The 22952-nt window shown below is 40.6% G+C and overlaps 2 protein-coding genes across 8 annotated transcripts in view; both read right to left on the bottom strand.

Annotated features, from left to right (window-relative positions):
- Positions 1 to 4924, bottom strand: part of BIRC6 (baculoviral IAP repeat containing 6) — a 170976-nt gene extending 166052 nt beyond the window's left edge. For all 7 annotated transcript variants that reach the window (XM_064648546.1, XM_064648544.1, XM_064648542.1 and 4 more), the window contains exon 1: positions 4564 to 4924. In XM_064648546.1, the coding sequence (XP_064504616.1) occupies positions 4564 to 4801 (238 nt within the window). In that variant the 5' untranslated portion in view covers positions 4802 to 4924. The remainder of the gene's footprint in view (positions 1 to 4563) is intronic.
- Positions 4925 to 8042: 3118 nt separating this feature from the next.
- YIPF4 (Yip1 domain family member 4) lies at positions 8043 to 22494 on the bottom strand. Its single transcript, XM_064648558.1, has 6 exons — positions 22207 to 22494; positions 18684 to 18837; positions 15536 to 15707; positions 13342 to 13419; positions 11455 to 11568; positions 8043 to 9091 (listed from the first exon to the last, which is right to left on the bottom strand). The coding sequence occupies exons 1-6, from the start codon at positions 22289 to 22291 to the stop codon at positions 8954 to 8956; spliced, it is 741 nt and encodes a 246-aa protein (XP_064504628.1). The 5' UTR covers positions 22292 to 22494; the 3' UTR covers positions 8043 to 8953.
- Positions 22495 to 22952: the final 458 nt, after the last annotated feature.

Genomic DNA, 22952 nt, shown 5'->3' on the forward strand with positions numbered 1-22952 from the left:
TACTCTGATTAAGCTACCAGGCAAATGGAGCTCACAGTGGTTTAGAATCGTTGCTGGTATGAAACTGAACTTAAATCTAACAATTCTCCTATTCTGTTTTCAAAGTCCTTAAGGTTCCTCACGAATGAACTTACGATCATATAAATCAATGGAATGATCTCTTTGAGAAGTACTTCACACAGATTAGCAGTCACCTGAGTACACTCAAATGCAAGGTGGGCTGCAGCAAATCACTAGATATTTGACAGTATTCCCCATGAGATGAGAAAATAAACAAGGAGAAAATTCTGTACTAAGAGCAACAGGCTTCATTATTACTAATTTTTTGTTTCATAATCAAATGAAAGAAAATAATAGACAAGGAGATGAAAAACTTGCCCCAATTTTGAGGAATGAAGGAGACAACTTGAGTAGTATTACCAGTGAGTTTCAAACAGTTGAAACTGCTGATGGTGTCTTCAAATAATTCAGGTGTAGAATTGGATAGCAGAATATCCCAACAGTTTCCTCCTAAAGATTATTACAAGAAGTGTAAACTCTATGACTTCCAAGCTGCAAAAGAAAATCTTGTTTTCCCTTCTGCATCACATGGAAAAGAATCAAAAAGAAACAGAGCTGGGTATCCCTTGAGAGATTTCCAAGGCACCATAATTTGAAATGAGATGGCTGAAGACAAACAAGACTTCCCAAAAGGGATCTCTGACAGACAGACAATGGTGTTGAACTTGCTGGCACAGGTGAGCCTCCTGGGCTGGGATCTATTTACTTCTATATTCTTCTGATGGAGGAACAGTAGTTGAGGGCCTCTTGTGCTAATGCAACATCTCTGTTTCCCCTGCAGGAACTGGTATATGTATAATGACTATGTCCTTCCCTGTACAGATTCAGAAGTCTCTATTTTGATTCCTGTTAGGGTTTCTACAGTAATTTAGAAGGCCTTAGCTACAAAACACTGTGCATTTTAGCAAATGAGGCTCTGAATCAATTGCTACCTCAAATTAATGTAGACAAACATTCAAAATGGTCACTGTTCATGTGACAGCACATTTTAGATTCTGCCCAAGCTTCTCTGGGAATTATAGCACTCTCCCAGTGTGAGAAAACAGTTCAGGCAGTTTTCTTCTTTTGTTTGTAAATAGAAGGAACTGATAAATCAAACATCTCTATGAACACTAAGAGTCACTTGAGATTATTCTGGGAAATTTGTTTAGATTATTTGGGATTTTTTTGTTTGGCTATTTTGGTTTGCTTTTTTTTTGAGACAGAGGAAAAGGCTCATCTTTAGTGCTGTATTTAGAGATTGCTCATTTATGCTTTTCGGCTACCAGTGTTCAACTTGAAACTGAAACCACAAAAATATTTAAATGTCTACGAGGGAAAATAAAGTACTTGACAGACTTGCATGGCAGATTCAAAACTAGTCTTGACTAACCACTACCAGCAAACAAACAGAAATGCATAACATCCAGAAATCACAATTTTCCTTGCACTCCCAGTCTGGCTCTCTGAAATGCACACCACATGTGCAACAGTCTTGATGCAATAAAAAGGACAACCTTGTGACCAAGTAAGACAGAGTTTAATGCAAGCGTCACCTGATTCCCCCCTACTTTTATTCACTACTATGTTCTGGGCTATTGCAAATGATCACCTGGTCCTCTTGAATAGGCCTACAGGGCTCACACAGGGAACAGATTAAACGTGATCACACACTTTCAAGAGATAGATCTGATGAAGATTCAGTATGGGACAATAAAAATCATAATCCTCACTGAACTCCTACCGTTTGGGCTCAGAAGAACAATCCCTGCATCATCACACACGTTAGACCAGTGATATTCACATCAGAAACTGAAGCACACAGACCACATCCAAGTTGTCTTTTGGCTGTGAATCTTTTGCATTGCTCTTTTACACACCAAAGAGCAACCTGCATTTACATTCTAAGGAAGGCAGCCTCCATTGCTCTACCAGATTCAGCATTCCACAGGTTCAGTCTTTTCACAGAGAATGAGCTCAAAGCTTAATATATATTTCCGCACTGAACTGTGACTGCACACTAAGGCTTGGTGGCGTTTCTTTTTCTCCCCTGTCCTGTCTTGATGGGGGATTCTTTTCTTTGCTCTGCTTTCTAGAAAGAGAGGCCTGCTACAGTTTGTTTTTCCTTGGGTAAAGATTTCTGTCCAACACAAATCTTTTGGCAGGGCAAAAGACCTGCAGCCTCAATTACCAAGGAGGACAAGCAGTCTCCCAGGAGAAGCAGTTTTAATTCCTAGAGACTCTATTTTTAGTTATAGCACCAGAAGTCCCTGAAGCAACAATATCCTTTGACCTGTCATTTATGGCAGGGGAGGGAGCAGCAACAGAGTTGGTCTACAGGTCTGAGTGTCCAACTACTACTATCCTACATTACAAGAGCTCATGCTGTACAGAGCAGGCAGACATCAGAGAGCAGCTGAATTTCCTTTTCCTTCTCTTCCCATAGGCAGGCTGAAGAGAGAGAGAACAAGAGTGAACAGTGTTGCTAATAGCCCCAACAGACACCAGCTGCTGAGATGGACCAGATTTCTGCCAAGTCTGAATCTAAAAGAAAATTCAGCTAAAGTTTCTTCAAACTAAACTGAGGTTATAATTTTTTTTCCAGTAATGTAATCATCAGCTCTACCGCACAGATAAAATTTGGGTAGATTGCAAGCAATTCTGTTGTTTTATGTGAGGAGGAGTATAATCCATCTTTTACAGCCATGCTGTCAAAGAGAAGACTGACACTAAAGGAAGTATACATGACTGAATACACGTAACAGAAGCAAAGCAATATGTTATTTTCAAATAGTTACTATTTAGGGGAGAATTGCCATTAGCATTTTGAATACTAAAGCAAATCCTTTGCAAGGATTTTATCACAGCACTTTGATTTACAGTTAACTTCTTTTTCTGTGCCTGAGAATTAAACATCTCCTACACAGACAACCAATTACAAAGGAAGTCCTCTATTTATGCCCCCTTCATTCCACAACTTAAAAGCAATCATCAAATTCCTGCAATAGCTTGAAGAAAAGAAATTAAGTTATTAATAAAAAAGCGCGTTAGGAGACAGCATGGTAGAAGAAAGGGAATTACAGAAGCAGAGTGATCTGAACCCCAAACAATGCAGGAAACACCACACAAGAGCCTCATTTTCCATACGAGCAACTGACAATAAAAGCAGCCGGCACCTTCTTAATTATTCCACAAAACCTTCTTTTTAATTGCCCCAAATGCCTAACCTTTACACACAACGTACCAACTTAAACTCATGAAAGGAAATCACCGATTTTTGTCCTGTTCTTTTCAGTCTGACATTGCAACAAAGTTGCTGGATTTCGGGGTGAAAACATACATACTGCATAGACTATGGCATCCCCTTATAGTTCTAGGCATTACTGTACCACAATCAGGCAGCAAACAACCTTTCATCAACACTACTCAAAGGTACATCTATTAGCAAGACACAACTGTAAGAACCTGAATGTGGAAACACACAACTGGTAAGAAAGTGTATCTTTCTATGCCAAGGGCTGGACTCACAACATGCCAAATAACCCTAACCAGCACCCCATCAATATTCGGACAAGTACAACAGTCTAAGAACCATTAATGAAAAAGGAACAAAAGCTGTTAATTGCATGTGGATCTTTTTCAACAGAGACAGTTTATCAACAGTGTAAAAACACTAATGGTCAACACAGAAAGTTGCTTCATAGTTATGGAGATGCTACAGTCAGCCTCCACTAATTCAGTACATAATCATGCCTCCTGACCACAATAGCAGGGATACTATTACTAGCACCAGAGACAGTCAGGGTAGTCAGCAGCCTGAAGAACTATCCAAGTCTATATAAAAATGTATCATCAAATAACTATGAAAGATTCTGATCTTAAATAATTCTAAGCTGTAAGACAAATGACACTTTTGAGAAGTACACCTTCTTAACAAACCCAGGGTAAGGTTTAATAAATAAATTACTACAGTATCACATATCAATTAGAACTAGAACTATGCCTGTCCTGTCTAACATGCTGCTTCCAATCTTTGGAAGGTTCAACGTCATGTGACCCAAAAGAACACCTGAAGAGCTAAAGTAAAAACACATAGCCCTGTACACCACAGCCTTTCATCCCCATTTAATCTTTTAGTAACCACGCCAACACATTTTGCAGAAGAAAAACACCTGGCGCTGTCTACACAGCGTACAGAGTATCTCTGCCCCAAAGAGCAGAACACAGAATCAATTAGGTTGGAAAAGACCTCTGAGATCCCCGAGTCCCAGCCTATGGCCGAACATCACAATCTCAACCAGAGCATGGCACCGAGTACCATGTCCAGCCTTTCCTTAAACACTCCCGGGGACAGAGACTCCACCACCTCCCCGGGTAGGGGAGGCCGTTCAGGCCAGAAAAACAAGGAGGGGCGACAAAGAGCCAGGGGGACTCCCCAACACCAAGGGGACGAGCCGAGCCAGGCCTCTCCCTCCCGAGGTTGCCCCCGCCCGCCGCGACACCTGTTCCCGCTTGCCCGCTCACCGCCGAGCGCGGACGCCTGCAGCGTGGCCCCCGAGGTGCCATCGATGACTTTGATGGCGCCGCGCGCGGTCACGGCCAGGATGGCGTTGAGCGCCGGGTGGTAGCAGAGGCTGCAGAGCCCGTCGGCGTCGCAGCGCAGGCAGCCGTCCCGCAGCAGCAGCCACTCGCAGGAGCCCGGGCCGGGCCCGGGCCCCGCCGCCGCCGTCGCGGCCGAGGAGCAGGAGGCCGCCGCAGCCATCTTCGCGGCCGCCGCCGCCGCCGCCCTCAGGACAAGAGGCCCGGGGGGAGCCGCTCAGTGACAGTCCCTGGAGCCGCCGCGGCCGCCGCCAGTCACCATCCGGGTCCGGGAGAGGGGGAAAGGGAGAGAGAGCGCCCGCGTGAGCGGGAAGTGACACAACCGCGCCGGATGCGGAACCGACCGCCCGGCCCGGGGGGGGGAGGGAGCCGCTCGGCGCGGGCAGGGCCGGCGCGCGGGCGCGGGGGGGCGGGGCTACGCTTTGCGCGCGCGCCCGCGCGAGCCCCCGCGCAGGAGGAAGGAGACGGGAGCGCGCGGGGAGCGGGTCCCGCCTCGGGGCGGCGGTCGGTCCCGTGAGGGGCCGGGGGTCTGCTCCGCTCTGGCTCCGTGCCCGGCGGGGCTGGAGCGCGGCCAGCCGGCCCTCGGCTGGCCCCGGCCCTCGCCGCTGCCGTGTCGTTACCGACTCGGACAAAAGCCGGCTCGTAGGCGGGCGAGCGCGTTGGCCGCCCCCCGTCTCGGGGAAACCGGAGCGGGGATTTGCGTTTCGTACCCCGGCTCCGAGACTGGTTTTGTACGCGAGCGATGCGAGCGAGCCCCGGTGTGAGCGGCTTCCAGCGCTGGTACCAAGGGACGGAGCCACAATGCCACGGCTCCCTCCGGGAATGCGCTCGGCCCGCGGGAAGGGTGTGCCTGGCCCCGGGTCACTGCACCTGTGACAGCATTTTACTTTGAAGCAGTGCTTCAAAAATAACCTAAGTTTAATAAAACCTTTTGTATTTTGTTAAGATTTTCCCTTTTCACCCACTAGAATGTCAGTGCAGTTCATATAGCTCAGCCTACCTGGATGCATTACTTTTTATCTCCCATAGGCATTATTTTATTTAAGTGACATGTTATACTAAAATATTTCAAAATGATTTTAGGCTACTGATGTTCGTAAATATATTTTTAAAATATAATTAAGTTTCCTACAGAATATTTTTATTAGAAGGACCCAAACTAGCAGAGGCTGCTGTAGCAGGAAAATGATTTAAGAAATGCAACATGTAAAGAAAAACTAAAAGAACAAAACCAAACCAAACCCACAAGTATGTGTGCCACTCAGGCTAATCAAAATTGTGCTGGGAGTAAAATAAGCAGCTTTTAAGCCTGCTTCACTACTTCAAGTAAAGCACTAGGGGTAGCGATAACATTCACAGCAGATCTCAAGCTGTATGTTGTCTCCTCATCATAACAACTGGTTTCACACACTTTTCAAGGAAGCATAACTTTTCTGATACACAGCAGAGTATGTCTGATGGGTAGAAGAGGAAAAAAGATATTTACATGTCTAGCTGCTCTGTAGAGATCATCCAAAAAGCACGTCTAAGGTGTGATACCCATGTCTCCACCTCAGAAGGAGGTATTGCATCTCAGAAAGGCAACTTTTTTGCTAGATGAATATGCTCTAAGTTTCCAGTTTTGACAGACTGAAACAGTATATATATTATCACAAAACTTCTTCATAGCCTCAAAGCTGTTGATGCTATATACATCAATATTTATCGGTGACATGTATGGGATTAGAGATGTGTCTTAATTAATCAATATTAATTATTCAGTATTAATTCAGTAAATATAAATGAGCTTCATACATTCTGTAAACAAGTTTAATTCAAAATTTTTATAAAATACATCTTGTATTTACACACATACCTTATCTAAAAATATGAGTTTGTTGAATGCAAAGTTATTACAAACTATCAGAACCATTTGAGAGTTGTTTGTACATATTTCTTGCACAGCATATGCAAAAGGTGACCCTAGAGACACTAAGATTAAAAGGTGCAAATTTGCAATTGTGTACAAAATATGTACTATGTTAAGTGCATATCTACATTGCATATTACACATGTGCCAAGTCTGTGGAAAGGAACAGTTAAAACTGCACCTATAAATTTCACAGAAAATTAATGTAGAGGAAATTGAGATACTCGGAGACTCAACAGAACGTTCTTGCATCCTTTCAATATTCATAGTCATTTCAGATGCATGGGATCCATTACGGACACCTCACAAACAACTATGCAAAGAGGAACTAAGCTTAAAGCTCTCTGGCAGCCCAGTAACCTAAATATGTCCTTGCCCTTCACCTTGTGGGGATGGTAGTTAAACATGTATTTACAGGGTCTGGGTGGAGTCTCGTAACACTACTTGCATATTCCTGTTAAAAAAACAACATAAGTAATGAAAAAAACAAGGTAAGACCAGATTATCGTGCAAGATTCCAAAGCTAATATGCTTTTTTAAAAATACACCATAACTTGTTTTTTCTTTTTTTTTTTTTTTTTCAGAATGTGATATGAATGCTCTTAAAATACTTGCAGGTAAGAACTAAGTTGCTGGTATAAATTGGTTCAGTATGACTCTGCAGTAATTCTACCAGAACTTCTGCAGAAGTCAAAAACCAGGTGAAAAGTCCATTGCTCTACAAGTTTTTCTCCTTTTATATATTACAAGCTCAAGTATTACACTACAATTTACGTCCAGCATTAACTTCAAGTAGTTCCATTTAAAACCAACACAAGCATCAGCCAGGAAAGCAGACTGAATAAGCAAAAGGTCTGTGGGAGAGTTGGAATTTAATTATATATTTTGCATCAGTAATGACTGGTAAAAATAAGTTACCAAGATGGCAAGTTCCACAGTCTAAAAAGCTGAAAAGCTACAGTTCTGATATGGAAATATGTCCATCAGAGGCCAAGGACAGCCCTTGCAATTACCTTGTCATGTCTGTTTTTTATTTGCAGCATCAAAAAAAAAAAAGGGGGGGGGGGGGAAACACTTTTTTTCTGTTACCAAAAAAAAAAAAAAAATAAAATTAAGAAACTTAAGATCTATTTGTCGATACCAAATACTGAAGATTGCAAATGCCTAAGTTAGTACCATGCAAAGTGAACTTCAGTGGACTTCCCTTGTGAAGATATCTTACCATAAGGACTATTACATAAGCAATCAACACAGTACACAGGAAATATTTAACATGTCATCACATTATTACATAATCCTTGGAGAGTCAAAATTAGCAAACCTGTAACTGTTACTAAGGCTGTAACTCTCCCTTGTTTAGTGGAGGGAGAATCTGGCCTTCCAAATCTTTATTTCTCTTTACAAGGGATCAATATTATTGGTGAGGAAAAAAATAGATGTGTGTTAAATACCGTGCTATTAAAAGCAAAACAGAGCAAGATGTTGTAAAACATAGTTAGGGAAGCATTATTTTTATTTTGTCATCATAAAATAACATTGTTTAAAGATCACACAAATTTGATGGATCATCTTTTTTCTCCAACACTAAGCCAGCACTAGAGTTGAGAAAGGTGTTCACCCATTTCTCCATAAATTTATACTTTTAAGTAAAATAATTTGATTCTCTAAATATGCATTTTAATTAATTATGCCACACTGTAAATATCTTGCTCCTTTGGTCAGAGATAGTAAATGAAGACTTCAAATACTTGTATCTTCAATTTTTAAAAATCCAATATACATCCTTAACCAAGGAGTATTTACGGTACACACAACAATAGATACAAAATACACAGTATATACATGTTTTGAAAACAAATTGGAATTTATAAAAACTCAACAGCCAAATCAAAGTAATTGAGGCACTAAATTAAAAGTAGTATCTTCTTGTCTTGATTATACAGACTATTCTGTGAACAATCAGGACTGTTTCATAAATATATATTATCTACAGAATTTGCTGTGCCAAAAAAAGCCAGCTGTGTTTAAGCTCAAAAGAAAAATTGCACTTTGAGATTGTTACAGTTAACTTCTCATTTTTTCTTCTTGAATATAGTAATATGGTCCCAGTGCTTTTGGCACAGGTATTGAGTTGTGGTTTTGCTACGCGTTATTATAAAACACAAGGTTCTTTTATTTTGTTCATTAAAATCTGAAGAGTCTTAAACAAACCTAGAACTTTGATACAAATCTATATAGCTACAATTGCTTCATTAAATAATATACACAAATATGCTCTTCGATCTTAAAACATCTTGACAACTGGATACAAAACAGTCACTTGTATTAGCTCCAGCCTCCTCAACCTTACACATTATCAGTCTGCAAGTGACTAAAATATGGTTTCTGGCCCCATCTTACACTAGATCACACCCCAGTGTACAAGGACAGAAAATAAATGTATAATAAAAAGATAGGATAAATTAGAAGGGGTTTCTTGGTCTTGAATTCTTCTCCAACTAGTAATGATGCAGCACTGTATGCAGCCCAAAAGACTCCAAACAGCTGAAAAAGAAGATGAACAGTCTTAGCTGACACCACAAGAAAGTCTCGCCAAATACCATGAAAAAAATCACTCTCAATACAATTAAAAAGAAACTCTCCAAAAAAGATTTTGGGGGGAAGAACTCCACACACACAAATACGAAGTCTATACTATGCATTTTCATTGAAGTTTAGAGAAACAGAGCATGCTATTTTTGCTTGAGACAGTTTTACTGAAGTGAGCAGCTAAGGATCTACAGTAAGTTTTCTCTGTGTAAGACATATAGATACCACAAAGCAAGCTGTAAGCTGTAATCTTACATACACCAAAAATTTGAAACCTCACTGGATTAAATTTCTTTCTACCTTGACTGTCCTCAACTATTACCCCACACACATCTTCAAGCAAAATAGTTACTATATTTGACATTTCCTCCTTTAACATACACCAGAGAGTTACAATTAACATTTTTTATTTCAGGATTAATTTGGCTCATAAATTTTTCTTTACTTATGGTGCCCCCACCTCAAGATAACTGAACCTCATATTCCTATTCCTTTCAGGTGCAGTGAGAAGCCTGCCAAAATACAACCTTTATCACAGACTATATTGCTTACTAAATTGAGGAAGAACCAGCTTAAAAGACTGGTAGAAAGTAATATCACTTATGAATATCCACTAAGTTATATGAAGTCAGCATGCACACTTTTAAAGAAAAAATGTCTTGAAGTCAGAGAACTTGACTCAAACCTCAAACTAAGATTAGAGCAAAAAGAAATCAGATATTATTATCCTCTAGCAGCACCCTGAATATTAACAAAGAAGGAAAAATACTTAAAACTGAGTGGTATGCAAAACCACTATACTCTTCTGCAAAATACAAGACCAACAATGGGAGACAGAACAGGACCCCAGCAAAGAACTTTCTCCACAGTTCTGTCAGAGGAGCTGAAGCCCTTGAGGGATCATGTGGCCCATTTAACAATCACTGTAAAAAAAACAAACCAAAACAAAAAAAACCAACAAAAAACCCCTAACCCACTACCACCAACACCACCAAACTGCATGTCATTGCATACTTCTAGTTTTGCTGCTTTACTCGAGGCTGCAGAGATGGACAAGAAGGACAATCAAGACTATGACTGAGTTCCCTAAGATACATTAGGAAAATTGCAGCAATTAAATCAATTGAGGTGCAGTGACTGCAACTAGAAAAGAACTGGCTGGAATTTCCCTATTTCACTGTAGGTTCCCCGACTTCAGGGCTGTGAAATTTTTCCCCAAGCACAGAGCCACAAGAAGTAGTACTTGTCACAGCTTAAGTAGTTTTGGCCATATGGGGCTTGTAATGCATTTTCATACTTATGGTGCAAAGGCAGGAGCCTCAGACAGATTCGCCCTGATGTAAACATAAGACTGGTAATAGTAATCAAGTAACAGAGGTTTCATTAACATATATTTATTTTCAAGTTATATATTAGTTAACTGGCAAGTTAATGATTTACTTCCTGACTATCACTTAACAGTAATTGCAAGTTATAAAATCACAAATACAGCAATTTTTTTACTTATCATACACTTTAGTTATACTTCAATTATACTGTTTACCAGCAAGTTAGAAGGACAAAAATAATCAAATCAACAGAACAACTCCCCCAAAAGCATACAGCTTAGCTGTATGTATGTAATAAAAGAATTTTCCCAGTTAACCTTTCCAGAAGTTCATCAATAACTTCAAAGACTCCCCAAAAGGGCTTTAAGAAGTATTGGAAGTGTTCAAGAACATTATGTAGTTCTATCAGGGAACACTGCTGGTTTCATAAAAGGTGTCCAGCAGCAGGTGGTATCAGGCAGGTTATTCTCGTGCCTTACATTCCACAACTGTAAATCAGAACAATACTTACCTTCTCTGCAAAGAGTACTGAGAGCTTTGTACAGCTATACTATGGGAAGGTCTCAGAACAATGACTAATGTCATAATCATGCTAGAGCAACTAAAAATAAACTGGATGTTGGGGGAAGGGATAGAACAGCTTATTTTCAGGTTCTTCATTCTGAGGTTTAATTATGCATCCTCTTGTCAAAATGAGAATCCTTTTTTTTTTTAATGCAACTATTGGGGCATAGCAAAATACTTAAATACAAGCTAGCCTAGTAACAACAGGTGTTGTTATAGCAACAGCACTGTATTATCCCCAAGCACTCAGGAGCATTTAAGACAAAATTCATTTTCCACCATTAAACAAAAGGATCACAGAGCTTACACCGTAGTTCTAAAAATTCTGACACATCGTTATGTTTTCCTGAGCATATTAATACTTGAAGTATTAGGAAAGTGACTTAAAATTAACCAAACAATTCTCAATAGATGATATGAACTTACTTTTATTAGGGTAGAAACAACTTCAAATGATCCAACCACCAAAAGTACAGGTGCTATGACAATGAGGGGAAGTAGGGAATATCCTATTACACCAAGAACTTGGCCATAAGCAACCTGAAATTTTCAAGCACATATAAATAAGCTTTGCAGTACTCAATCTTTGCCACCAAATGCAATTTGATCTTGTTATAACACTGTGAATAACGATAATAATGTCTTAGGTATTCATGAAATTTCAGCTAATGGAAACTTGCTAGTGTGAAAATTGTTTCTGTATGCTACCTCCTAGAATTAAAAATACCTTGTCTTTTTCTGTTGTTGTTTTTAGACAATGTACATGATCACTTTCAAAGGAAGTATTACACAGGTTAAATACATAAATCCATCCACCCCTCATATTTTCATGTTCTGCCTTAAGTGGTTCTCAACTGTCACTCTCCAAGGAGTGTACATATGATACCTAGGAGCACAGAACTGCAACAGACCTCAAGCAGCAAAGACATAATTTTCTGTATTAACATACTCATACCCATTATATATAAATAAATAAAGTACATGAACGCTCTTGGTGCCAGCGGAAGACCTAGACCTTGATCCCTCTAAGGCACAGAATTCTTCTGATTTCCAGCTGAAATTTATTATGACTATCTTGAACAGCGTCGTTCAAAGTATTTCCATAACTACTTTTAGCTTCAGAATGAAGTGTCTGATTTCCCCCTATCAGAGTTTGAAATGTTCCTGGGCCCAGCTATGCTTCTTGGATTTAACAGGAAAAATAGTGGTCTCTTGCAAGCACTCTCTTGTTGACAATGATCGCTCACAGTGAACTCTGCAGACCTATACTTTCTCCCCAGTTTATACATTCTGATAATTTCACACTGTGAGCCACAAACCAGACTGATTTAAGGGCACCTAGATTGTGTTGATATGCAGAAATACAACCCAATCACATTTATAAAAGCTTTCATGTTCTCACGAGAAGACTAGCAATTATGATTAAAAGGAAAATCTAAAAAATTTAAAGTAAATAACATGGTAAGTCTGCAACACTAGTGCATCGTTAATGAAAGATGCATAGTAAAAATATAAAAATCAATCATCACTGAATATTTAGTTCTTCATGACACAGTTCAATGCATTTTATTCTGTATATACATTTTAAGAAGTTCTATGCTCCTGACTGTTCCGCTGTAGCTGTCTGTGGGCCTTGCTCCAAGTCATTTTTTGTTGTTTACACCTGAATCGATTAGTGACTCAATTTGTAAACAACTCAAGCAGCTATTCCAACTCTGCTGGTGCAAGCAGCTGGAGGAAGGAATTCAGGCCCAAACTTCAACTGGTTTTGCAGTTGAGGAATATGCATTGGCTTTCATCCTTTAACAGGTTTGAACTGCATCAGGCTAAGCATGAAAACAAACACTGATAGGTGCTTTACCCACAAGGCCATCATACGACTGCTGTTAGGCCCCACTAAAAAAAAAATAAAATTAAAATAAATAAAGGATGGTGCATGAGCAGTGCAAAGGAGGAGAAAGGGCCCCATTTAGGCCAGTGACCAAAAAATTGAAAGCACTTGTCCCTTCAGTTCTGGATCACAGGAAGCTGTTAGAATTTCTGGGACTCACAGTACAAACTTCCAGGTTGTTTATCACTTCCAAGGACACCATCCATTGCACAGAAAGATTAGCTGACCATCTCTGTATTTTAGATTTTATTTTGGAGGCCAAGAACCTGAAATGCTGACTTTACACTTACCAACTGCATCCATCCTTAGCTGGCTACAAGGTCCAAAGCCAAGCACTATGAAAACTCAACTACTGCTGAAAAATGTAACCAAGAGGCTTTATGTTACCTCTCTCTACATCCTTTTCGCATACAGGTACTTACTTCTCCTCCAAGAACTCTGGCCAGTAAAAAAATTGTCAAGGATCCAAATATCCAAATAGTTATAATCCAAGAAACAACCTTAAGAGATAAAGAACAATTCATTTATATGAATAATTTTCATTGTCAGAAAGGAAAACTCATTTCCATTAATCACTTTCACTGCAGTCAAGGATTTTATTATGCAAAACTGAATTCTGAATTGCAGCAAGAATAGTTTTAGTTAGTAGCACAATGCAATTTGCAAATAAAATTAAGAGATTACATTTACAGATTCACATTCATGGTAAATTTGCTGTACATGAAATGCACATGCAATGTGTTTTTTAAGTATTGCAATAGGAATAGGAAGTTTAGCTAAAAGTACCCTAAGTGTCTTCACATCCCACCTATTACAACGTGTGCTCAGACTGATTTTAAAGTCAGCCCAACCAATATAAGGAGTTGGAATTCTCCTTCTTGCACCCTTAAAGATGCCACTTTATTCAAAGAAGACAAAGGACTGCAGTTCTCAGTGGAACTTGGTGATAATCATAACTGAATAAAAAGCCCTAGACTCCTGGGACCAAACCTGTCATTATTTTTTTTGCTTCTTTCATAGTTCTGCTCTTAAGGTAAAGAAGAAATCTTAAAATCATTCTCTGGCTTCAAAGTAACTCAGCTATTTTTGGAGTTGAGTCACTGGGAGGACTAGAAATGAAGCTCTCCTTTTTGAAATGCCTTTTTAGAAGTAAACAACAGCATCAGTACAGTCCCCATATTTCCAGTACTCAATTAAGTCAGTACTTAATCCAATACTGTGCTTAACTAAAAATTCCAGATTTCCAGAAGAATGAAATAGGGAAAAAGGGATAAAAATCACAGCATCACTTAAAAAAACCTAAATAACGGCTTTATGCTATTTGTGAAAATAGCACATGGTCTCCTTTTATTTGCTGCTTTCCTTCACTGTCTAAAAGACGAGGATTGGAATAAAGTCTTAGATCAGGAGTGTTCATCTCTCTCCAGGTTTACAGCTCACTGTTCAGTTCACCCAGTCTAGCTGTTGTCAGTCATCCTGTTGCTAGCTGCTAGCTTTCCCTCCTCACTCACATATGGCACTCTGGCATCCCTATGGTAAATCCACTGCTCCTAAGAAACATTAGACCTAGTGTTCCTGTACAGGAGGTACACCAACTGCAGGACGTAGTTCATCTGTCATGGGGTCAAGGAATGGTCCTTATTTTGCTGAGGAGACAGGTAAGTACCCAGAAGACTTGAGTAATACAGTGGTTTAGTCTACTCACTTAAAGCCTCATAGGGACAAGATACTAAGGGTGCATTCTTAGTCACCATTTGGTACACCATACAGAAGCCAGAGGTCCCAAAGACAATTTTATTCCACCATTCACACAAATCCTTTTATAAGCACTTTCTGCTCCCTTACATATGGCTTATTGCTGTACTTCATTGTATTTAAAACAACTGTAACCACAAATATAGAGATTTCCAAAGCAAGATCACCTAGGCTTACATTCAAATTGTTATTATAATTGATAACACTTCTTTATTTTAATCTAAACATAAAGAAAAAAGGTAACAGTGTTTATGGAGGCCAATTAAATATGTGCAATGCCTCTGAATATCTATTCACCCTGGAGTTCAAAAGGAATTATGGAAAAAGTCTATTGACCAGAGGAAAGCTATTTGATTGTAACTGAGTAGGGAGGACAAAACAGCAAATGGCAGTAATAAAGATTAAATATAGCAGATAACAGCAGTGATATAATATGAATTAATCAAGCAGCTTTATTTGTCAGGGAATTAACATTGATGGCATCCAAACAAATGCTTTTCAGTAACATTTTTTAGCAATAAAAACCAAGTTAACAAAAGGTCACAATTAAAATTGAAAGATTCACTAATATGAATATAAACCCACTAGTATCAATCTGGTTCCTCTAGAAACCACATCTTTCCTTTGTTTTACTGTGTAAAAACAAACCTGACATTTCATCATGATTAACTTATCCGTGGGCTATTTAATAAATTTCTTACTGCTGTCTTTCTACATATTAACTTGAGAAACAGCATTTGAAATGCCCCACATTAGTATGTGAAAAAAAGGCTTTCTACCTACGTAAGAATGCAAATTACTTAGTAATCACGTCCCCAGATTTAGCTTAGATTTCTTTTTAGGCAGAAAACTTACACCTACCTTAAATTGTCCATATAACGAAATCATTGAGAAGAAGAGGACAACTGCCAGAGGACCCCAAAAGTCTGGATTGTCTCTCACTACCTGCCTATTGAACCCAAGAGATGGCATAGGCATCAACACACATCGAATTTTGTAGTAAATATCCTTCAGATCAATGTCAAGTTCTTCCCTGAAATTGTAAAGCAAGAGAGCATTACTAAACACCACAGTAATGGAATAGAGCATAAAAAAATCAGTGCAGGGCATATAGTAGGTTTACAGAGCAAGTCTCCTGTCACCCACAAGGCTTCCTGAAGGAACAGTTTGTCTACAATAAAGCAACACCATATCTTCATCCCACATTCAGTAACTGGTGTGACAGTTAAGATTTATTTAATTACTCAAAAATAAATTGCATGACTGAGAATAGAAAATGTACACAACATACCCAGGCCAGGTTGGACGGGGCTCTGAGCAACATGGTCTAGTGGAAGTTGTCCCTGCCCATGGCAGAGGGTTTGGAACTAGATGAGGTCCCTTCCAACCCAAACCATTCATGATTCTAATATCCTAATAGACTGCATTAAGAGAGCAGGTCTATTTTTCTGACACACAAGAACACAACACACTTGTACCACTGTAACTACTTAAAAGTCAAAGACGTACATACACCAAAGTCTGTGTATTCCTATGCCAAGCAGTTTGCCATGAGCACACTTACTGTGGAAACATTTTATTTCAAATTCTACAAGAAAGAATACCATCATATTCACTAATCTTGCAGCACTCCAAATACAGCAGGTAAAACCAACTTTTTAAAATAAAATGGAGTTTAACTTCCCTCACTAACAGTAGTTTACAGCAGACCAGTTTATGCCAATTGTTTAATTTCTGGCTTGATTTCAATATGGGTAAAAATAAATAAAAGCCAATTTAAACTACCAGTAAAATCTATCAACAGATCTTGCCCTTCTCTCATTGCCTTCTGTGCTTCCTGCTACATGCTCTCTGCAAGCAACTACAAATTGATCAGAAGCCCTATTCTGCCCAGGAGACTCTTAACTGGCTCATCTTGCCCTGATTGTCCTAGCATCAAGGGAAGGAATCAGACTTTGCAAGTAAGGGGCAATCCACTTCCTTATGTGCTGAACCTCAGTCATGACTGAGAAGTTCTGAATGTAAGACACTTTTAGAAGATATCCTGCTCTCCAGCAGATATCCTGCTCTACATTTAAGAGTACAGTGAAGAAAAATGTAGAATCATATCCTAAGTTAGGTTGGACTTCATGATATCAGAGGTCTTTTCCAACCTAGTTGATGCTGTAATTCTGTGAAGTCCATTTATGAAGGTTTTGTAAAAGGTTTTGATTTTTGTGTTTTTTTCCCTCAGAAAAGCTGAAGTGAGAAATAAGTGGAAAGACATGATTCATCACAATTTGTCTTTTTAAAAGAAAAAATTAAATAGTGCTCACTGAGTCTCTCATGGCAATTTTTGGATTTCTATTACTGAAGCTACTTCAGAACTGGTATTACTACATAAAAAACATTTTTCTCCCTGAATCTAAGGAGTAGACTAAAAGCACCTATTTTCCTCCATTCATCTAAAAAGGATGTAGAATTCCCATACTTTACTCTGAAGACTGTGTAACACAAATATTTGCTGTCTAGAAATAATTCTTTGTCATTGTCTAGGGCTTCTGACAGTTTCTTATGTGAATGAATTGTCTTTTCCATGAAGCTGACATCTACCTCACCTAAGAAGGTAGCTGTAAGAAGAAACAAGTGTCTGTGAAATAGGATGTCCAATGAGAAAGTAAAATAAAAAAACTCATTTTATTGAACAAAACATTTGCAGTGTAGCACCACACGGGTGAACTTTCCTTAGCTGGCTCCTGTTCTTTCAATCCTTAGTAGAATTTAGATTGCAAGACTTCATTATGGCACATGTTCTGTGAGTAATCAAAACTGCATAAACCTGCATAAAAACTGCTTCATGAAAGTCAGATTATGGTCTTCTCTTTTAGGATTATTGTATTCATCTGTTTGCCAGAAATTGATCATTTCCCTGATGTGTTCTCCTCACTTACAGCAATCAGCAGCTTAGAACACCTAGCTGTCTTTGAATCATAAACTTGGGGTTTGTGGTGCAAAAAGTTACCCAAAAGACAGAATTCATATGTTGTCACCTCAATACACCAGTCTGTTTCTTAATTAAAAGCTAGAAGTCTACAAAACAGACTTATTCACACAAGGAGCTATTTCTCCCACACTTCAAACCAAAGTACTTCTCAAGTAGCAGTGTCGTTATTAAGCTCTCCAGACACCCTTTCTCTCCCAAACTCTCATCTGAGTCCTCCAGAGTACTCTCTGTCTCACTTCAATTTTGTAAAGCATCATTATCTTTAATTCACACAGAAAAACACTGAGACACTGAGAACGAAGTTGCTTAGGTGCAGAACAAGGACTAAGACCTAGGCTGCCTGACTGTGCAGTGTAGTAATCTTAAGATACAAACTTTCTTCAGCCAATCACACTTCTGTGTACAGAACAAGGGATGCAGAGATTTTCGGTTTCAAGGACACTATTGTCTTTCAACACTAGCATCCTTTTAATCTAGCTTTACAATAAAAGACAGCATCAAAGATTATAAAGTTTGTGCTACCTTGGTTCTAGCATCCCTACTATAATAACCTTGATTCAGGATGCTTTTGCTTCAGAGTAACTGACAGAATTGGCTTAGATTTACTTAAGAGAAATCTTTCCACAGGATTGTCTTAGCCTTTGATTCCTTGACAGTATTAAGAAACTTGCAACAAGAGTGCAAAAAATAGAAAGAATGCAATCTCATTTTTTTAAACCATTACAGGATCAACAGATAAAGGCAGAAGACCCACAAAAGCTTTATACTTATAGAGATTAATAACATTTGATTTTACTTCCTCCTTCCTTCCTCCCTGACAGTGAATAACAAGCCTCTCTCATTACACTAAACACATAATGAGAAACATAATGTTTTCATTCTCGCACCAGCAAACACTCATTGGTCAATTCTGTCACACAGAATTCTAGTTACAGCAAAAGGTTGTGGGACAACGAGCGGCTACAAGTTGATTGTTTTTCCTATAGAGCTAATAAAGATAGATACCCCAAAATAATTACAACATACAGGAGTGGCTTGTTATCTTCTGGGTCATCATCTTCCACTTCCAGAAGCCAGCCATACCCTCTCTGTCTTAGGAATGTAGTCGCAGTAGATTCTTTGATGAATTCTCCTCCAAGATTTAACTTAACATCTGGAGTTGTTATGGAGCCACTCAGATCTTAGACAAAAAGGGAGAGAAATATAGATCTTTTTATGTCTTGCCAAAAGCCATTTGATTTCAAAAGTACTGGAAGATAAACAATATACATACAAAGCTACATGTGCTGGTCATCACCATGAAATATTCAAGTTACAGAATAAAATTATACTTTAACAGATACATAATTGGAAAGCATACTTGTGGTTTTAATGCAATAGTACCACTGTTGAGTTAGGTCTCAAATTACCAGGTTTTAGCTTTTAGATGGGAATCTTGTTTTATGACACAGTGTTATGGTATGACAGAAAGGCTTCCACTTGTGCTGTATCATTAAGTGTTTAAAGGCACAAAAGGAAGTAACTAATAGTCTCAACATGCTGTAAGCTGTGGATTATTTTTTCTGACATATTCTACCTCCTTTGGAGCATACTTTTGCATAGTGGCATTGTTTCAGGCAAAAGAACTCCCTGTTCCTATGTGAAATTTTTCATAAAAGGAATATATCTGAAGATGTCTTCATTTGTAGCATGCCTGTAATATAGCTGAAAATGTTAGAGAAAGAATATTGTCAGAGATTCTTAGGCTCCAGCCAGAAAGAAATACAAGGAGTTCTCCTCAATATACTATGATCTTGCTCTGCCACAGTAATAAACAAAACAAAGAGCAATTTATCTATGTTCTGGTTGTGCCAAAATCGCCAATAAATATTAATTTTGTTTGCTCGTTTTATTCAGTTATATACAGATGAAATGTACAAAATAGTATCAGAAAATAAATGAAATGACTTGAAGAAAGAAAAAAATATATAAGAGGGGAATAATTATTCCTTTAGGAAACCATGGATTTCCATTATCTGCTAAAAAGGAAAAATACAAACAGAAACATGCTAATTTTTTGTACAAGGCTTATTACAAACATAATAAGAGAAAGAAACTCTCTTCTCATCCAACAACTTTTCACCTCACCACAGAAAAGCTTTTTTCGCCTTTCCATTGTTGTGTGTTTTTCACATGTAAAAGTTCCTTGGCACAAATTTCCCAAAACACCCAGCTATAGAGCAAGTACTTCTGAAACATGTACTCACAGAGGTAAGTCAGGCCATAGTCACAGATTACATTTGTGACATCTTCTTTAAAAATGCAACACAGTTTTATAGAAACAGAATTTGTATATGACAGAATCTCGCACAGTCTTCAGCCAACATGTCTTAAAGTGTTCACTGATCACTCACTATCTCAATTAATTAATCAGAATTCTCCTTCCCAAATCAGCTTGCTAGGCCACTAAAGCTTAAATTTAAGCTTCTCCACAAATGGTTTTCAATCATTTCATAATCATGAGAGTTCTCACCAGACTCAAGCAAAACCTTTCTCTGCTGTTTACAGAGGGAGGAAAAAAAAAGTCTTAATGGCTGGGCATTAAGGTAGAGAAAGCCTCAGAAGTTTTCTCTTGTCACTAGGACCCCTTTGTCATTTAAAAATATTTGTTTCTGCTACAATACAACACTTTCTGCAAGGAGACATTCTTGCTCTCTGTGCATAAATGCAGCTGTCAAACAAAGGAAACACAACATCCAAGCAGCCATTTATTTCTCCTTTCTCAGGGACAGCTAACAATCCATCCTGAGGAAGGAAAACTCCAACACTAATTTTATTTACCAAGACTCCTTTTAGCAGTCAATGATCAGTGGATACCTGCAAGTACACTTTTGAACTGTGAAACCTATGAACACGATCTTAAGTCTATTTTGCAAGACATGAAGCTGCAGAAACCAAGGGGGGGGTGTGGAAATCGGTCACCTCCTCTTGTATAGGCTGCTTTGAATGAGCTGAGTAACAGAAGGGAACTGGGCACTGAAAAATCTGCCAAGAACTGAGGGCTCTGATGCTTCCTAGTGAGACTCTGGGTGCCTTCACTCCTGCTGTCTCAGGCTCAAGACCACAGAAGCAAAATGTAAGTCTCTCAGCTGCCTCATTTCAATCACACATTGTGAAAAACCAGTTTTCAAAACAGTCTTGGCTCTTAATTTTTAAAAAAACAGTACAAGAGGCAAAACCACAAACATTCTGTTCTTCATACCGTACTGTCCACTTAATTGAGAACACCTCTCCAGCATTCTTTCTGACAGCTCCTACCTCTCATGGAAATAAAACGGGGAGAACAAACAGTTTATATTTTTATTTTTTTTCATATGGATCAAGATTTAGGAAACATAAAAATTGGAGTGCAATGTGCTGTACTTCAGGTTTGTAATATTAAGCTGTTTATGTCTTATGTCTTCCTTTGCTACAGTAGGTATGTGCAGCACACAGGACTACACTTGAACGGGCAGGAGATCACACCTTGTTTGTGTTCATAAGGAACACAGAGCCAAGTCAGATTCAGCACAACCTACCAGAAAGGTGGCCATACTGGATTGGGTTCAGCATTGCCCAACAAATACTTCCAAGGGGAAAGCAAAGGTACATGGATGCTTTTTCAAGCCAAGGTAAAGAAAGAGAAAAAACAAACCAAACAAAACAGCAACAAAAAACCGAACGGCCACGACTGTAACTGTTGATTGTTTTCAGAAGGACTGGGAAATGCAGCAAAGAACAGGTATTCTACAGTAATTCTTCCACTTCAGCAATTCTTTTCCAGGGTGGGACACATGAGCAAGGATTTACGTGATTCCCTAGTCACAATTGTATGAGTAACTAAATACATACATAAAAGCAGAATGCTTGTTGTTTAAATGGGGAGAGCCCAACAGATCACTCTCCACCAAAATAAGTTTGCCCAGTGTTGACTCCCATATGTTCAGTTTTGATGTACATGGCATCCTGGTGCACCACTGCTATTTGTGCAGCAGTTCGGCAGCGGGCCACACTTCACCCCCTAAATTACACACAGGGCTTCTTTTTCTCCCTTATGACGGTGCTGAAACGAGACACGACGCAGGCACCTCGGCACAGCATTACAGCAAACGTGAACACAGGACACAATCTTCGACAGACACCGAAGTGATTTCCCAGCACCGCGGGAGAGCGGGAGGGGCGGTCAGCGACAGCGCTGGGCACGGCTGTGCCAGGTCTGGGCACAGCCTCGGCCCCGGCTCTCGGAGAACGGGACACACGGGGCGCCCCGGCCGCCTGTGCCACGCTGGTGCTGCCGTGACGCGGAGCGCACGACAGCGGGTCGCACCCGCCGCAGCGGCCCGAGGGCAGCGGCCACCTCGGCCACCCCGCTCCGCCTCCAGCCACGACACCAACCCAGGAGGCGGCGGGGAGGAGGGCAGGGAAGGCCCCTCCCGCCTCGGCGGCCCGGCAGCCGCCCGCCGACGCGGGGCCCCGCCGAGCCCTTCTCTCCGGACAGCGAGCGAGGCCCGACCCGCGGCCCCGCGCTCACCTTCGGCGTCCGCCGAGGAGACGAAGGTGAAGTCCCCGCTGCTGGGCGCGTAGAGCGGCGGCTGCTGAGCGCCCGGGGGCTGCATCTCCCCGCCCTCCGCGGGGGCTGCGGGGCCGGTGAGGGCGGCGAGGGGCGAGCGGGCACCGGGGCCTGGGGCCTCCCGGGTCCCTCCTGCGGCGGCGGCGGCGGCACCGAGCCCACGGCGCAGCCGCCTCACGGGGCGACAACAAGCGGCGCCGCCCCTGCCATTGGCTGCTCGCAAGGCGCGCCCGCACTGGCCGGCGGGGCTCCAGCGCTCACTGGATCCGGCTGTCCCGGGCAGTGAGGTCACTTCCACCCCGATGTAAGGCTCCTCCTGATGGGACGGCACACGGCTGTTTCCCCCCTCCCTCCCTTCCTCTTTTCCTTCTTTCCCTTCCTCTTTTCATTCCTTCCCTTCTTTCTTTTCCTTCCTTCTTTCCTTCCTTCCTTCCTTCCTTCCTTCTCTTTCTTCCTTTCTTCTCTTCCTTCCTTCCCTCCTTCCTTCCTTCTTTTCCTTCCTTCCCTCCTTCCTTCCTTCTTTTCCTTCCTTCCTTCCTTCCTTCCTTCCTTCCATCCCTCCCTCCTCCCCTCCCTCCTCCCCCCCGGTGACATTGAATCCATCCCTGGAGCCGTGCAGAGCCTCCTGGGCAACGCACAGATGCCGTGGTGGGATAGGGAGCAGGGACTACAGCCCTGACATAAGTCGCCACCGTTTGCGGGCTTCT

The sequence above is a fragment of the Pseudopipra pipra genome, chromosome 3, assembly GCF_036250125.1.
Source record: "Pseudopipra pipra isolate bDixPip1 chromosome 3, bDixPip1.hap1, whole genome shotgun sequence".
NCBI classification, from domain to species: domain Eukaryota; kingdom Metazoa; phylum Chordata; class Aves; order Passeriformes; family Pipridae; genus Pseudopipra; species Pseudopipra pipra.

Bases quoted from the DNA above. Each gene is read 5' to 3' on its own strand.
- YIPF4 (XM_064648558.1), bottom strand. From the start codon at position 22,291: ATGCAGCCCCCGGGCGCTCAGCAGCCGCCGCTCTACGCGCCCAGCAGC. The intron at 15,708-18,683 runs GTATGTTGTAAT...TTACAATTTCAG, and splicing joins GAAGATAACAAGCCACTCCT to GGAAGAACTTGACATTGATC. The intron at 13,420-15,535 runs GTAGGTGTAAGT...TTATCTCTTAAG, and splicing joins CGTTATATGGACAATTTAAG to GTTGTTTCTTGGATTATAAC.